Genomic DNA, 17,218 nt, shown 5'->3' with positions numbered 1-17,218 from the left:
TACAATTTAATGCAATGTAATTCCACATAACAAACATTTATGTTTGACCCACGGCCCTCCATCCAGATACATTTTGGCTTCCCTTCATAGGAAACAATTTGGGCATCTCTGCTGTAGGACCTCCTCAGCATAATGACATAATGAGTTTCACATCATTATCCATTATCATTATTATTATCATCATCATTATTCATGTTGTTCTTCTGGACTGTGACAAAGTATTTTCACTTTATCAGAGACGTGTTAGAGAGCCTGCAGCTCCTCGGCCCTCTTCTCGTCCAGGAGGATTGGGGTTGTTAAAGCCTTCCCCCTCAGCAGTGGCTCCAGGCCCTGACAGACAGACAGACAGACAGACAGAGAGACAGACAGACAGACAGACAAGACAGACAGACAGACAGACAAGACAGACAGACAGACAGACAGACAGACAGACAGACAGACAGAAAGACGAGGCAGACAGACAGGCAGACAGACAGACAGACAAGACAGAGAGACAGACAAGACAGAGAGACAGACAGAGAGACAGACAGACAGACAGACAAGACAGACAGACAGACAGACAGACACACATTTTCATGGATAATGTCAAAACCTTTCCAGGACTTTTCAATGATCCATCATAGAATTTCCATGTAAAGTGAGGCGGTGACTTTAAATCAATACCAAATTATTACAAATAGAACACAATATGAATAGGAAAATATTTATAACAAATACAGTAGAAGAAGCACTAGAATCCAATATGAAGAGCAGGGCCCGAAATTAACAGTCACCAAGCGCCAAATGCTAATAGATTTTGTGAATGTGTGTGTGTGTGTGTGTGTGTGTGTGTGTGTGTGTGTGTGTGTGTGTGTGTGTGCGTGTGTGCCTGCGTGTGTGAATGTATGTGTGAATGGGTGAATGTAGGATGTGTTGTAAAGCACTTTGGATAAAAGTGCTATATAAATGCAGTCCATTTTTTTTTTCTTCCATTAGACAGGAAGAGAAGAAAAGCTGTCTCCCATCTAGACATTCAAGTCTTCTAGAAAGTTTGGAAAATAACCAAAATGTAACATGGTCAAATAAATTCTGGCTTGTATCATTAAGCACAACAAGCTTGCCACACTCAGGCTTAAACAATTATTTCTCTAAGACTCTAAGGCTACGTTCACACACAGGGCACCCAAGCCTTGCCTACGCCTTGCCTTTACCCACGCTTTTAAATATATCAGATTTATTTTACCTACCCATGATAATTCGGGACCATACGTGGGGAAAAAAAACACTCGGGAGAGAGGAGAGGCGCTTGTGACTCGGCTCAGGTTCAGCGTGGAATAGGCGTGCAGTGTGATCGCAAAAGCGTGTGATAGGTTCACGCCCAGCTCAAGGTATGTAGGCGTAGGTGTGGGTTGAGGGAAGGCGAGGCGTAGGTGCCCTGTGTGAACGAAGCCTAATGCTCTGTTTACATGACAACGTTCCCTGCATAAAACGACAAACTTTTTTTTGCGTTTGGGTCTTCGTTTCCATGGTAAAGGCGTTCTTTCGGCCTGAAAATGCAAAAAAGTGAAGAGGGGTCCCAGAGTGGAATTCTTTGATAACACCACCTTTACTTTTGCTGTGTGAAGATGCAAAACACAATTCATGTGACGACATGGCCCCTTTTCAATTCCTGTGACGACATGGCCCCTTTTCGCCATGGAAGACAATATAGGAGCATTCAACTAGCCCATCAATATAGCCTTATTGTACTAGTGAATCGCAATGGCATTCAACAAACATCCAAGTCTGATAACGAGTTGTTAAAAACACATAATGGGCCATGGGTGCCCGCTATTAACATTCGCCCATAATAATTGTTCGCATATTAATCCTCAAACTCATAGCCAGATACATCGATTTCCTCCGCCAGGGGCTGAGAAAAGTATTTTTTATACGGCTTTACTGGGTTTTTATTCTGTGATGCAACCAATCCGCAGCAGTTTATCACCATTACTGACTTCTGTGTCACTCTATGTGTGGAAAATTCATTTAAAGTTTAAAGCTAAATCAATCCCGTTAAAAAATTGACAATACAGGAAGCTAGGCATTTTCTACTTCAAAGTAAAAGCAGTAATTTATTACTGGGTAAATAAAAAACAGAACCGTCGACTCACTATGGGTTAAAATTTACTTTTAATTGTCAGCGTTCTATGTTCTATTATGTTCTATTATTATGTATTTCGTATCACACACACAAAAAAACATTGCAACGTGCATCAATATAAGGCTATTCGTTTATTTAATTGCCATTATTGTGAAGGTTCTAACCAGAAGTGTCCGTTTTTATTCTGGCTCACTTTACGCTGCTGGGAGCTGGTGCTGACATTTGCAGCTCCATCTGCATGCAAAGACTCTGAACGGTTATCAGAAATGCTATCTATAAACGCAGAATCAAAGTTTGCCATTTTATGCAGAGACCGTTGTCGTCTAAACGTGGCCTAAGAGGCACCGCAGGGTTTTTCATGTTCTCACCTCTCCGAAGTAGGAGACCAGCGGGGAAATCTCACACTGTGCCGGAGGAGCGTCCTGCCCAGTCAGCCTGTCAAAAACACAGCCTCGCATCAATCTCTCAAAAGGCTTAGTAGCAGCTGACAAACATTTAATACACTACCAAACCAAACCTCCTCATTTTATGCCTGAAATTACCTTATTTTTTCCATTTATTATCTATTAAAATAACATAGCTTTAAAAATGTAAGGTTAGTATCATCGGTTTATGTTAATATGGTTTATTTTATCTGTTAATCTTTTAATATTCTTTATATCTTATCTGTTTATATCTCGTATATTTGTTCTTATCAGATGTTACTTGAGCACCAATCACACCAAGTCAATTTCCTTGTTTGTGAAAAAATGTGGTTTAGGGCTTCTGTAGGTCACGCCTGGAATGCATTTCCATAGTGAGTCACCTCACTCATAATTATGATTCATAACCTTAAGTTTACTAACATGCTGAATCGTCCTATAAACAAAACAAATAAATCAAGGTTTCCTCCTACCTGGGAGTAGGAGGCAGGCTGTTCCCTTGGTCATCCAGCAGGGCGGCTCCAGCGGCCTGGGCCCAGCGGCAGTGCTGGGCCAGCAGGGCATGCCTGGCTGTGGTGGGGGTGTCCAGCTCTGCCCCGTCAGCATTCTTTAGGGGTGAAAACTCATCCTCCCTCACCACCTCAAACACCACAAAGTGTCTTCAGGGACACCCGGAAACATCCCAGATTTACCAAGTGAGGTATAGACACAGTATCATAAACATTCAATCAATCAGTCATCAAATCAAATAGAAAATAAAATAACCATCAATACCTTGAGAATGGAAAAACGTCAAAAACAAATTTTTCCATCTTGATGCCGTTGGGCTTGGTAGGTTTCACTTGGTTGCCACATTGGTCCACAAAGGGAACTTTCTTGAGGGCTACATGTTGCTTCAGTTGGCCTTCAAATTTCCTACGAGATGAAAACAGTGAGTGGGGCAGGGGACAGTGAGTAGACAATCAAAATTCCCAACTGCCATCAGGCCTCTTCCATGAGACCCGAAAGCCAGCACAACCCCCCCCCCCCCATTATATGGACATTATCCCATGGACACTGTTGGAGAAAATGGAACTTATATTTTTCTCCAACAGACACTATCCTACCCCCACCCCCACCCGATTATATGTCACTTTAAAATACTTTTTACTTTGCACTTTATAATTTAAGATTGTTTTCTGTATTGCACCATCTTCTGCTATTGATATTAGCCCTGTGCTTCAGTGGTTGCAGGTGTTTGAGTAGATCAGGCTCTTACTGTGTCACGTCCATCAGAAAGGCCCTTGTGAAGAAGTGGTTGCAGATGTTCCCGGCGCTGAACAGCAGCTCTCCGCCCGCTCCTCTGCGCTCTGCAGTCTCTGGTCGGATCTCACTGTACTCCACCACCTGATGGACCCCGCCCACCCTGCAGACCACACCCACGGGCTCCTTGGGGTACGCCTTCTCCACCACCTGACCCCAGACACAGTATAGAAAAAAACTGAAATATTTGTTTTTGGGCCAAAATGCAGATCAGAGAACGTGAAAGTGGAGTGGAGTGGAGTGGGTTCGCTCAGAGACTCGTCTGACTGTTTTATAAATGTAAAATCAATCTTAAATAGCCCACAGCAGATACAAAAAACATGAGCATACATATGTATTTAATGTACAGACTTTTGAAACACGCATTTAACGGGACAACTGCAAGCTACGTCACCGATTGGCTACGCCTAGTGACGTCAACAGGCGGGGAATTTTAAGCAGTTCAGCACCGTTCAATTCGAAGCTGCCCCACGAAAAATTGTAAATATTGAAATGGCTATATTTAGGATTTGGGTTGAAACTAATGTCTCAAACATTTTGAGGCTTATAATTACTCACATAAGACCCTAAATTACATAATTAGAAGGTTTTTGTGGATTTCGGTTTCCAGCGTCTTTTTAAAATTGAGACCTCGTCAAACACGGACTTGCGTCCCACTAATGTTTTGAGCTTCAACTTGAAAACACTAAGAGGGCGCTCCCAGTGGTTGTATGTGTAAGTTACACAGTACAGAACATTCAGTCAACCAAGAGGGGGCGCTGGTGGAACTCTATCTACAGATAAATGCTACGGTCAAGACATTTGGCATACCTTGGCTCCGCAGTCGGCCCCTTTGCTCACGCAGAATCCAATGAATGCAGGGTCGGCCATTTTGACCAGGATGTTGTCCACGCAGTACACATGGAGGTACTCCACACCCCTCTTCTCCATGTCCTGCAGCACCTCGTTGTCCACCAGAGCTCGGTACAGACCGCCATTGCCATCTAACAAAGAGTGCAGTGTTTTGGGAGAAGTAACTATGTTCAACTTTGCTATTTTTACTTGTGTACTCCAAATATTTGAAATGATTTTCCTTGTTGGATTAATGCAAGAGGTATTTCGAGAGGTGCAGACAGAATTCCCAAGCCGTAAATATGAATATTGTGGACAGCCTCCCAAAATATCTAAATGAAGTCATTGTTTTTAGAGATGGGGGGAAATGTATTCAGTCTAAATCACGGTAACACTTTATAATAATGTTCATTTGTAAGTCATTTATAGGCCTTTAGTTCACGATGAACTAATCATTTGCAAAACTTTTTCCCACTTTTATAGTTTTTATTGAGAGCCTCAGTGAATGATCAATCCAATTTTACACCAATCGTTACTCATCATATACTCTCATATTTTTCCAAGTATAGACATACGGGATAAAGAAAAAAAGTACAAAGTTAAATTAATAAAAAAGGAAAAGAAAAGAAAAGAAAAAAGAGGGTAGGTAGGGAGATGCTGGGAACAAATAAGGGCTGGATGATGACTTCATCGATGTCGACATCCACCTTATTTTTGAACGCCCCGCTGTAAAGATAATTATGGGTACAAGGTCCGGTTTAAGTGACCTGATTGTTGCAGCTTGCCATTTCCTAAAACGGTTGATTTGAAAACTCTCCAGGCAAGATGGCCGCCTATACTCCATTCTTTACCCTGGCAGAATACCTCCCCCATAAAGTAACACAACTTGACCAATAAGTATGTAACATACAAAATAAAACAAACGGTAATGTCTTCATTTGATGTAGAATGCAGAGGACATGTAACTGTTTAGTTAAACTCGCATTCCAGGAATATTGTATTTACTGCGCTGCTCCAGATAACGTAGTTGGCTCTAGCCTGTTTCGTCCTGGAACCTATGCCTGGAACCCACTCGCTTTGCGCCAGAACACAATCGATTTGGGGGTGGAACACGCCAGGATTGGCCAACGCCAATGCCAAGAACTGTCAAATCAAATCATCGACAGAGACGCTATGACCCGCCTCCCAGTATTTTCAGTGTATCAGAGTTAGATAGAGAACGTGACAAATATAGCCACGTTATGGTTATAAACAACAAACTAACGCTGGTGATACGTATGGAAATAGTGTTACTCGAAATGGTTAAAAGTTATATCAATTTGGTCATTCAGTGGCATAGCTAGCTAGCCGCTAACATTAGCCACAGTAGGCGATTACACATGATGCACTGCGCTCTTAAAGGGATATTTATCGACGAGATTTTTGCCAAGCTGGACCGGATTAGTGATTTGCTCCGTTCGCCCAGACAAGACGGGTGTCAAGCTGTCAGCAACAAGGCTGGGAGGATTACACCGGAAGAGAAATGCATAGGCATCATGGCAGCTAGAAATAAGGTGGATAGGGTCTATGCCAGCTTCAAAGTTTATTTGTTTATTAAAAGAATCCCCATTAGCTGCCCCCTGGATGACAGCTAGTCTTCCTGAGGTACTAGTGAAAGGTGTGTGTGTCAAAACACCATTTGAAATTAAATACAGTTGTGCTGCAGAGATGACCGGATGCACACAACATACTCCACAAATCCAAACAAACATCACCGTTTGGTACAGACCCCCGTAAAAACACACACCCGCATGCACGCACACACGCACAAAAAGTAATGCAAAGTAAGGCAAGTCAAATTGCAATTACAACACCAGTCCCAACAACCTAAATTTAAAAAAAAAATCCAAAATCGACTGGGTTGGGTACCGAAATCGGTACTTTTAAGGGTACCGACCAAACTACATCGGTACTACCGAGTACGGATTCAAGTCAAGTCTATCGGTAGCAAATTTCGGTAACTGCGGAGAGCGCATCTGTGTGTAAAATGTTCTAAATAAATAACGTTGAGATTGATGTTTGGACTTTTTACACAATTGAAATGACATGTTTGTAATTATGGAGAGAGTAAAGTATTGAAAAAAGGTTATCTGGTTCAAGGTCAAGACCTTGACACTGAGGATAGCCTACGGCTGAAACATTTGTCTTGTTGCTGCTGTGCAGAATAAACTTTGTGTGAATCTACTTGTGAGTGCTGCCGTGGTCTATTGACTATAGACTCCCATCACCTTCAGGTTAACATAGTACATTTTGTAAATGATTAATAAATACTTATAAACGACTTAGTTACGACTCAACGTTATTATAAAGTGTTACCCAAATCACATTTCCCAAGCTGGTGATGAGCTGGAAGTCCACAAACCAAAACGTTTCTCGATGTAAATGAACACCAAAGGACAGCATTAGGTGACAGCAACGCATCAGCGTTTTGAATTATGAACGATGTTAATGATCCACATACCCGGGGCCATGGCCAGCTTCCCTTTACTCTGCAGGATGACCTTTCCATCAAAGGTCACTGCTGGGATCATCCTCTGCTCGAACATGACGATGTTTGATGACTCCAGACCAAAGTAACGATTCTCCTTGAAGAACTTCTCAGTGGGATCCAGCGTGAACTCACTAGTCATGATGTACCTAATGGGAGAAGAATGGCAATGGTAGAGACACAGTTCAGTCACAGATGGGTTTTGAAGTTGACGTTTTTATCGCGTTGAGGAGAATCCATCTTACCAAGGGACAGTGCATTTTGAGCCATGCTTCAAATCTGCTAGCTCCTGTATTTTGTGGATGCGCTCTGCCTGGATCTGATACAAGGTTTTGCTGCTTGGGAGCCCGACGTCGTACATCCCTTTGGGATATGGCACACCCAGACGGGTCCCCTGGCCCCCGGCCAAGAGCAGCACTCCGACTCGATTCGTAGAGATTTGCAAAAGCCCTGTAAAAAGAATGGTAATAAGGACTTGGACAGAAAGTAGTATTTGGTTTTTTTTTAACTATAAGAACTTGGACATAAAGTATTTTGGTGGAATATGAATTTAAAACTATAAGTACAGTACTTGGACAGAAAGTAGTATGTGGGTGGAATATACCTTTAAAACCATAAGTACTTGGACAGAAAGTGGCATTTGGGTGGAATACAGCTTTATAACTATAAGTAGTTTAGACAGAATGTAGTATTTGTTCAATGATGTTCATCATGTCTTCATTTATAATTAGATGTTTTTGTTTTCTTGTGTTATAGGTTTATAGATGTTTTTTTACATCTATAACTTGTAAAACTGGAATAAATATAACGGAAGGACATTTTGTGTGCTGGCTCTCCTTCTCCTACAAAGTATTCTCCTGTGCCGTGCACCGAAACTTTAAAAACACCGGTGAGTGTGCTCGCTACTGGCTGATTGCCAGTTTGTTTGAACTTTTACATCTATAAACCTATGCCTGAAGACAAGAAAACAAAAACGTCTAAGAATGTAGTATTTGAGTGGAATAAACCTTAAAACTATCATTGGTCATCCAGTTCGGTAGCGAAAACCAGTGGCATGCACCTCACTGAGATGCTGGCATCTTTACCTGCACCTCACAGAGATGCTGGCATCTTTACCTGCACCTCACAGAGATGCTGGCATCTTTACCTGCACCTCACAGAGATGCTGGCATCTTTACCTGCACCTCACAGAGATGCTGACATCTTTACCTGCACCTCACAGAGATGCTGACATCTTTACCTGCACCTCACAGAGATGCTGACATCTTTACCTGCACCTCACAGAGATGCTGACATCTTTACCTGCACCTCACTGAGATGCTGACATCTTTACCTGCACCTCACAGAGATGCTGGCATCTTTACCTGCACCTCACTGAGATGCTGGCATCTTTACCTGCACCTCACAGAGATGCTGGCATCTTTACCTGCACCTCACAGAGATGCTGGCATCTTTACCTGCACCTCACAGAGATGCTGGCATCTTTACCTGCACCTCACAGAGATGCTGACATCTTTACCTGCACCTCACAGAGATGCTGACATCTTTACCTGCACCTCACAGAGATGCTGACATCTTTACATGCACCTCACAGAGATGCTGGCATCTTTACCTGCACCTCACAGAGATGCTGACATCTTTACCTGCACCTCACAGAGATGCTGGCATCTTTACCTGCACCTCACAGAGATGCTGACATCTTTACCTGCACCTCACAGAGATGCTGGCATCTTTACCTGCACCTCACAGAGATGCTGACATCTTTACCTGCACCTCACAGAGATGCTGACATCTTTACCTGCACCTCACAGAGATGCTGACATCTTTACCTGCACCTCACAGAGATGCTGGCATCTTTACCTGCACCTCACTGAGATGCTGACATCTTTACCTGCACCTCACTGAGATGTCGGCATCTTTACCTGCACCTCACTGAGATGCTGACATCTTTACCTGCACCTCACAGACATGCTGGCATCTTTACCTGCACCTCACAGAGATGCTGACATCTTTACCTGCACCTCACAGAGATGCTGACATCTTTACCTGCACCTCACTGAGATGCTGACATCTTTACCTGCACCTCACAGAGATGCTGGCATCTTTACCTGCACCTCACAGAGATGCTGGCATCTTTACCTGCACCTCACAGAGATGCTGGCATCTTTACCTGCACCTCACAGAGATGCTGGCATCTTTACCTGCACCTCACTGAGATGCTGACATCTTTACCTGCACCTCACAGAGATGCTGACATCTTTACCTGCACCTCACAGAGATGCTGACATCTTTACCTGCACCTCACAGAGATGCTGACATCTTTACCTGCACCTCACAGAGATGCTGACATCTTTACCTGCACCTCACAGAGATGTCAACATCTTTACCTGCACCTCACAGAGATGCTGACATCTTTACCTGCACCTCACAGAGATGTCAACATCTTTACCTGCACCTCACAGAGATGCTGGCATCTTTACCTGCACCTCACAGAGATGCTGGCATCTTTACCTGCACCTCACAGAGATGCTGACATCTTTACCTGCACCTCACAGAGATGCTGGCATCTTTACCTGCACCTCACAGAGATGCTGACATCTTTACCTGCACCTCACAGAGATGCTGGCATCTTTACCTGCACCTCACAGAGATGCTGACATCTTTACCTGCACCTCACAGACATGCTGACATCTTTACCTGCACCTCACAGAGATGCTGGCATCTTTACCTGCACCTCACAGAGATGCTGGCATCTTTACCTGCACCTCACAGAGATGCTGACATCTTTACCTGCACCTCACAGACATGCTGACATCTTTACCTGCACCTCACAGAGATGCTGGCATCTTTACCTGCACCTCACAGAGATGCTGGCATCTTTACCTGCACCTCACAGAGATGCTGACATCTTTACCTGCACCTCACAGAGATGCTGACATCTTTACCTGCACCTCACAGAGATGCTGGCATCTTTACCTGCACCTCACAGAGATGCTGGCATCTTTACCTGCACCTCACAGACATGCTGACATCTTTACCTGCACCTCACAGAGATGCTGGCATCTTTACCTGCACCTCACAGAGATGCTGACATCTTTACATGCACCTCACAGAGATGCTGACATCTTTACCTGCACCTCACAGAGATGCTGGCATCTTTACCTGCACCTCACAGAGATGCTGACATCTTTACCTGCACCTCACAGAGATGCTGACATCTTTACATGCACCTCACAGAGATGCTGACATCTTTACCTGCACCTCACAGAGATGCTGGCATCTTTACCTGCACCTCACAGAGATGCTGACATCTTTACCTGCACCTCACAGAGATGCTGGCATCTTTACATGCACCTCACAGAGATGCTGGCATCTTTACCTGCACCTCACAGAGATGCTGACATCTTTACCTGCACCTCACAGAGATGCTGGCATCTTTACCTGCACCTCACAGAGATGCTGGCATCTTTACCTGCACCTCACAGAGATGCTGACATCTTTACCTGCACCTCACAGACATGCTGACATCTTTACCTGCACCTCACAGAGATGCTGGCATCTTTACCTGCACCTCACAGAGATGCTGACATCTTTACCTGCACCTCACTGAGATGCTGGCATCTTTACCTGCACCTCACAGAGATGCTGACATCTTTACCTGCACCTCACAGAGATGCTGGCATCTTTACCTGCACCTCACAGAGATGCTGACATCTTTACCTGCACCTCACAGAGATGCTGACATCTTTACCTGCACCTCACAGAGATGCTGGCATCTTTACCTGCACCTCACAGAGATGCTGACATCTTTACCTGCACCTCACAGAGATGCTGGCATCTTTACCGGCATAGCCATTCATTTTTTCATCTACAGTTCGTAATATGCTGATAAAAATAGTTCCACTAGTACTTAACCAAGTGATTCAGCTATATTTATTTAACAAAATAATAATAATAATAATAATAAATAATAATAACTGTATAAGGACTCCCCTGATTCTAAATAACTATAGCTGAATCGCGTGGTTTGACGAAATAAAACTATATACTCATTTAGATGTAGATGGAAAAATCTTGAAGACGGAAGAGGGCGTGACTTTGGCTCTCTATTCCTCCTGGTTGACCAGAAAAAATGTATTTACACATTTCTCACAGCTGTATCGAGTTATTAGCTCAGCCTCAACTATGAGGCTTGATGTTTCACAGACTTATATGGAAACTCACCTTCATTGTCCCAGTCGGCCACGGTGTTTTTGTCACTTCTCCTCACGCTGCCCATGCACTCGGGCGCCACTGGCTCTATGTGCGGGTCCGGGTCCAGGCTGGTGTCCGGCGACGCTGCAGCCTGGGCGGCCCCCTCGCAGTGCTCTCTCAGCCCCTTCAGGTCCAGCTGGGACAGCTCCAGGAGCAAAGTAGCCCGCTGCTCCTCTGACAGCTCCGGCCAAAACTGCAGGAGGTGAGCCTGTCCCGCGGAGCCTAAACACAGCCTGGCCTCCTCCAAGGAGAGCATTATGTCTGCCTTCCAGTAAACGTGACACAGAACGTTCCTCCTCCTGCCTTCTGCAACATGCACACGCGTCCTTATCCCAGGCTGGAGTGAGCAGCAAAATAGGAAATGACTACTCCGTTTTCATGAACAACTCGTGACCGCGGTTTAGGGGCTAGGATCCAAACAAGGGTGTCTTGTGATGAAATTATGCACAAATAGCACGGTAACGGTACACAGCTGCCAAAGCAAATATGGCCTACTGCAGCTGAGCATAGCAAAAACACATAGGGGGGAATCAACTCAGAGTTTTGCGAAAACTGCTTTGAGGACTTCCTGTCCTGTGGGCTGACTCAGCATCTCCACAATCAGCTGATTGTGTTCGCCTGCACTCTGTGTGCGCTGGGCAGAAAACGTGAAGTATCCAGACTAGAAGGCCCAAAAGGCAACCTCGCGTCACCAGGCTGGCCCTCGTTTACAAGGGATTTTGTCACTCGGCCTGTTTCCGGCCTAGACAGGAAACAAGCAGCGGAAACTGAATAAGAAATGGACATACCGAACACAGTTTTTGAACAAGTTCTTGTAGAAATATCGCAGATTCACAATATAACATATTTTAAGCCAATACATAAGCTTTTTTATCAGGCTCTAGCTAACGTAACCTCGCCGCGTCAAGCTAACGGCAACAAAGACGATTTGTTTTTGGCGCACTTGTTTCCGGTTTCCTTGGTTTACACCCCCATGGCCAAAAGCGGCGTAAAGCGTGCCCAGAGTGACTACCCAAAAGGTGCGATAATATCTAGTTTTACGTGATATACGAACACATTTATTTTCTTCAGTCCCTTGCTGCAGATCAGAAGAGAAAATGTGAGATTTTTTTAAGCTAAGCTGCCAAGGGAGCGTCTGCAAAGTGCACACACTGAGACATACAAGTATCTTTAAATCTCTGCTCTTTATTTTTCTTCTGTATCATCAGTAAATGGGATCATAGTGGCCAAAATGAGTTAACACAGGTTCAGCACCACAGAGAGCTCCAGAGTGGAGGACATTGGTGGAGGAGCCCAGGTGAGTGGAGTTGGAATCAGCCATTGAAGTGGACTATGAAAACCCTCTGGGGAGAGTGAGGAGAGGCTGCTTGCCAACTCTGTGAGCAAGGCCTGACTAAATGGCCAGTCACACAGGGACGGGTATTTCACTAGTAAAGCTCAAGAGAATGAATAGCCTCTAACTTACTTGGGGATCTGACGGGTGTAGACCATTGAGCTATATTAAATATATATATTATATATATATATATATGTGTGTCGATGGTGTAGACAAACGCACATGAAGTGAAAAGCCAGGGATGGTCACAAAATATTGTTGTCTCCATGCAAGGTGCATCTTGAAAATTCTGTGAGGTTTTTGCCTATTGTTGCCTGACCTTCCATTATTGCATTTTATATAACGGTACAAATAAATGTAGCATTTATCGTGTCGTGTGGCATGAAATTCAGTGTGATTTCTATGTCCAAACTATGTCAAATCTTCAACCAGTTCAATGCAGAGCAAGTTTATTTAACAGTTGATCCCAAACAAGCATAAATATATATTTTTTAACTTTGACATTCTTTCAAATGGAGGCATGTACAGACAATATACAATTGTTTCCACAAACTCAAACTCATTCTTGCATCTATCAATACAGTACAGTTAGCATTTTAAAAAATAAAATAAAAATATATATACTGAATGCCTTTTGTAAACTATTCCACCATTATACATCATAGTATAACATGCAAGTCTTCAAGTATACCAAATGATCGCATACATTTTGAGCAAGACACACTCGTGTAGCACATTGGCCTTTAAAATGATAAATAAAATTATGCCAAGGGCCAAAACATAATTTGTCCCGAAGCACAGTTCCAATGTTAAAGAATGGGAAAGCGGGCATCTTTGACCATGTCACTCCGATGTGACCTCATAAAAAATCTTCTCTGAGGCACTTGTTAAGGACACGACCATATTGGCACCAAAGTACTTTGCAATGTGGACCATACTGATTCTCACTGGGGGTCATGCCCAGCAGAAGCTGAGTAGCATTTTCCTATTGTTGCTGATGTCACTCTACAATTCAAGACTCAAATGTGATTGCAAGAAAGTGATTGCCATAACTGCCCTGCCCAAACCTAACCTTTTGAATTGTGAGATAGAACGAAGCTTCTGAGCAATTCTAAAGTTCCAAATTTGAATTACTCATCATAAGAAATTATGATTTGACACCAAGATTATCCATATCAGACTACTCTACACAACTCTTTTTAGTGCAGTTACAATTTCCATAGGGTGCCAGTCTGTGGCCGCAAAAATAAAATAAAATAAAAAATAAAAAATTCATGGTGACTCCATATCCAATTCTTTTTGGAATGCCTTTGACTAGAAGTGTACCACATTATACGCTTTTATCATAAAATGCACAATTGTTATGGAAGTTTGTGCTAAGCTGCACCACTAGTAGAATGTTGTCAAATTTGCTAAATCATCGCTCTAGGGTTGGGTATTAGCCAAAATATTACTTTTGATAAGTATATACGTTTGTCACGGCACTTCAAGTGTTTCTCAATCCACAGTACTACTTGTAGCTGAATCTGAATGAAGCCAGGCCCACTTCATAGACTCCTTGGCACATGGTGGAACCAGCAAACTCCGCCATAATACATGGTAGATCTGCATGGTGTGACAGCTGGTGATCAGTGATCTGCATGGTGTGACAGCTGGTGATCAGGTTGGAGCAAGTTGTGCGCTTCAGGAACGGGACATTCTTTTGCGTGCCTGACACGACCACATCTTTTTTTAAGCCCCCTCCGGTCAGTGTTTCTACCTGTTTAATGGCTGATGTTCTTTTCCAAACATTCTATGAGCGCCTGCTGTATAATCGCACATCATTTGATTCTGTGCAGTTTACGGATAGGCGCGCATTACCTTGCTGAGATCTCAACACCCGGGCAACGGATTTCAAAATGAGTGGCCCCATTGAAATCAGCGTGACTCGTATACTTGTTAACGCTGGTGTGTCAGTCACGTCAGTGGTGTTTTGAGGCCGATGGAGCTTAGTACAGCAACAGGCAGCGGGCTTAGCTAATGTAGCTAACCGCTAGCGAGCTAGTTAACATGCTAGCTTGTCCCGAGTCAGAATCGAATTCCCATAACGTATACGACTATAGTTCCACTGATAGTCATACATTATCATCCCATTTTAGCAAGTACAATTTCTGAACTTGAGCACAAAATTAAGTTTATTTGTCCAAAAATATTTGGTGAACAGTGTGACTAATCAATATTGTTAGGACATGACTCAGAAACATAATGAAATATTTTAATAATGACTAAATACAGTGGAGGGGGGCTTTAAGACCAGCTGGAGTCTGCAGACATTACATCAACATTAGTTGTGTGCCGCAACCGCCCAAAAACTTAGGATGGGGTTCACGACCCCACCTCCTGCCGCTGCCAAACCCAACCCAACTTTAATACAGTACTAGTTATACATCTAGCAATCACCTGTCACTGTGCCACAGTCTGCGCTGGAGGAGACACACACCGATTTCACTCACTGAAATTGTATCGTTTTAGCAGTTTATATATAGTTTATATAGATTTATATAATACATTAAATAATTGGTACGGGAGATTTAATTGTCATGGGAGAAAAATAATTTTCTTTTTTTGGACAATCATCCCACGACCCCCCAAAATGATCTCGCGGCCCCCCTGGGGGTCCCAACCCCCAGGATGAGAACCACTGGGTTAGTGCACAAGTCTTCCAGGGAGACATGCTTTGTGACATGCCTGAGCAAAAGCCCTTCAAACGCATCACTCTTTCGCAAAAGCCCTTCAAACGCATTAGTCTCTCTCTCTCTCTCTCTCTCACACACACACACACACACACACACACACACACACACACACACACACACACACACACACACACACACACACACACACACACACACACACACACACACACACACACACACACACACACACACCTGCTACAGTGACACAGTGCTGAAGAGCATTGTTGGTCCCCAGATCAAGCAGGTTTGTTAAAGGAACACACCTACATTTTGGGAGATTGACCTATTCGCCATTTTCTTAGTAAGACGAGGAGATGCTTCTGTACGTGTAGCAGAAAGTACCTTTGCACAATGACTGGTAGTCTGCGGAACAGGCTAGCCTACCTACTCCCCTTAAGTCACCAAATACACATTCCAACAGCGCCAAAACGCTCTTATGTACATGTTGTGACTCGTGCATTCACCACGTTATGAAATAATAATGCAAAATTACGACATTGTAATTTTCGAAGAAAATACATAGTCTAAGAACTACTTTCCTGACAAAACTGGAAGTTCCGGCGGACTACCATTCATTGTGCTAAGCTAACTAGCAGGAAGGGCAGCGTCACTACTTTATACACAGAAACACATTTTACTATCGGGAATATGGCAATACGCCAATCTCCCAAGATGTTGGCGTGTTGCTTTAAAAGTGTCGTGGTCAGCCTCCGTTCTTTTCAGTTTCCTTCCAGTCTTCATTCTCTTCATCTGGCTGCTCCTCTCCTCCTCTCAGGTTTCTCCTTTAAACCCCAGAGTCAGATGGACCTCTGAATGGAGTCAGATGGACCTCCGAATGGAGTTAGATGGACCTCTAAGTTGAGATATTATATAAAACACACTCAGCTACTCAACTCAAGTCTCCCTCCAGCTTCAGCAGCTGCGTAGCTTGGCGTAGGGCCACACTGTCCGCTGTTCAAAGCTCTGCCCAAAAAACCACAAAGAAAAAAATTAATGTTTGGCCTCTTGCTACGCCTCCCTCCTCAGCGCGAGCGGACCCCAGGGGCCTGCCTCCCACCTCAGTGCGAGCGGACCCCAGGGGCCTGTCTCCCACCTCAGCGCGAGCGGACCCCAGGGGCCTGTCTCCCACCTCAGCGTGAGCGGACCCCAGGGGCCTGTCTCCCACCTCAGCGCGAGCGGACCCCAGGGGCCTGTCTCCCACCTCAGCATGAGCGGACCCCAGGGGCCTGTCTCCCACCTCAGCGTGAGTGGACCCCAGGGGCCTGTCTCCCACCTCAGCGCGAGCGGACCCCAGGGGCCTGTCTCCCACCTCAGCGTGAGCGGACCCCAGGGGCCTGTCTCCCACCTCAGCGCGAGCGGACCCCAGGGGCCTGTCTCCCACCTCAGCATGAGCGGACCCCAGGGGCCTGTCTCCCACCTCAGCGTGAGTGGACCCCAGGGGCCTGTCTCCCACCTCAGCGTGAGTGGACCCCAGGGGCCTGTCTCCCACCTCAGTGCGAGCGGACCCCAGGGGCCTGTCTCCCACCTCAGCGTGAGTGGACCCCAGGGGCCTGTCTCCCACCTCAGTGCGAGCGGACCCCAGGGGCCTGTCTCCCACCTCAGCGTGAGCGGACCCCAGGGGCCTGTCTCCCACCTCAGCGCGAGCGGACCCCCAGGGGCCTGTCTCCCACCTCAGCGCGAGCGGACCCC

General features: G+C 44.7%; 1 protein-coding gene across 1 annotated transcript; it reads right to left on the bottom strand.

Annotated features, from left to right (window-relative positions):
- Positions 1 to 205: 205 nt before the first annotated feature.
- On the bottom strand, positions 206 to 11,741 carry uap1l1 (UDP-N-acetylglucosamine pyrophosphorylase 1 like 1). Its single transcript, XM_083641861.1, has 9 exons — positions 11,429 to 11,741; positions 7,450 to 7,654; positions 7,178 to 7,353; positions 4,657 to 4,829; positions 3,803 to 3,996; positions 3,319 to 3,459; positions 3,018 to 3,203; positions 2,491 to 2,557; positions 206 to 330 (listed from the first exon to the last, which is right to left on the bottom strand). The coding sequence occupies exons 1-9, from the start codon at positions 11,712 to 11,714 to the stop codon at positions 244 to 246; spliced, it is 1,515 nt and encodes a 504-aa protein (XP_083497987.1). The 5' UTR covers positions 11,715 to 11,741; the 3' UTR covers positions 206 to 243.
- Between the last annotated feature and the right edge of the window lie 5,477 nt (positions 11,742 to 17,218).

This window comes from Poromitra crassiceps (genome assembly GCF_964638095.1).
Source record: "Poromitra crassiceps genome assembly, chromosome: 8".
NCBI classification, from domain to species: Eukaryota; Metazoa; Chordata; class Actinopteri; order Beryciformes; family Melamphaidae; genus Poromitra; species Poromitra crassiceps.
The sequence above is the reverse complement of the archived record's forward strand: the minus strand, read 5'-3'. Positions and strand labels throughout refer to the sequence as shown.

Excerpts from the sequence above, each read along its gene's own strand:
- uap1l1 (XM_083641861.1), bottom strand. The coding sequence starts at position 11,714 with ATGCTCTCCTTGGAGGAGGCCAGGCTGTGTTTAGGCTCCGCGGGACAG. Across the intron at positions 4,830-7,177 it reads GAAGCTGGCCATGGCCCCGG|ATGGCAATGGCGGTCTGTAC; the intron begins GTATGTGGATCA and ends ACTCTTTGTTAG. Across the intron at positions 331-2,490 it reads TGGTCTCCTACTTCGGAGAG|GGCCTGGAGCCACTGCTGAG; the intron begins GTGAGAACATGA and ends TCTGTCTGTCAG.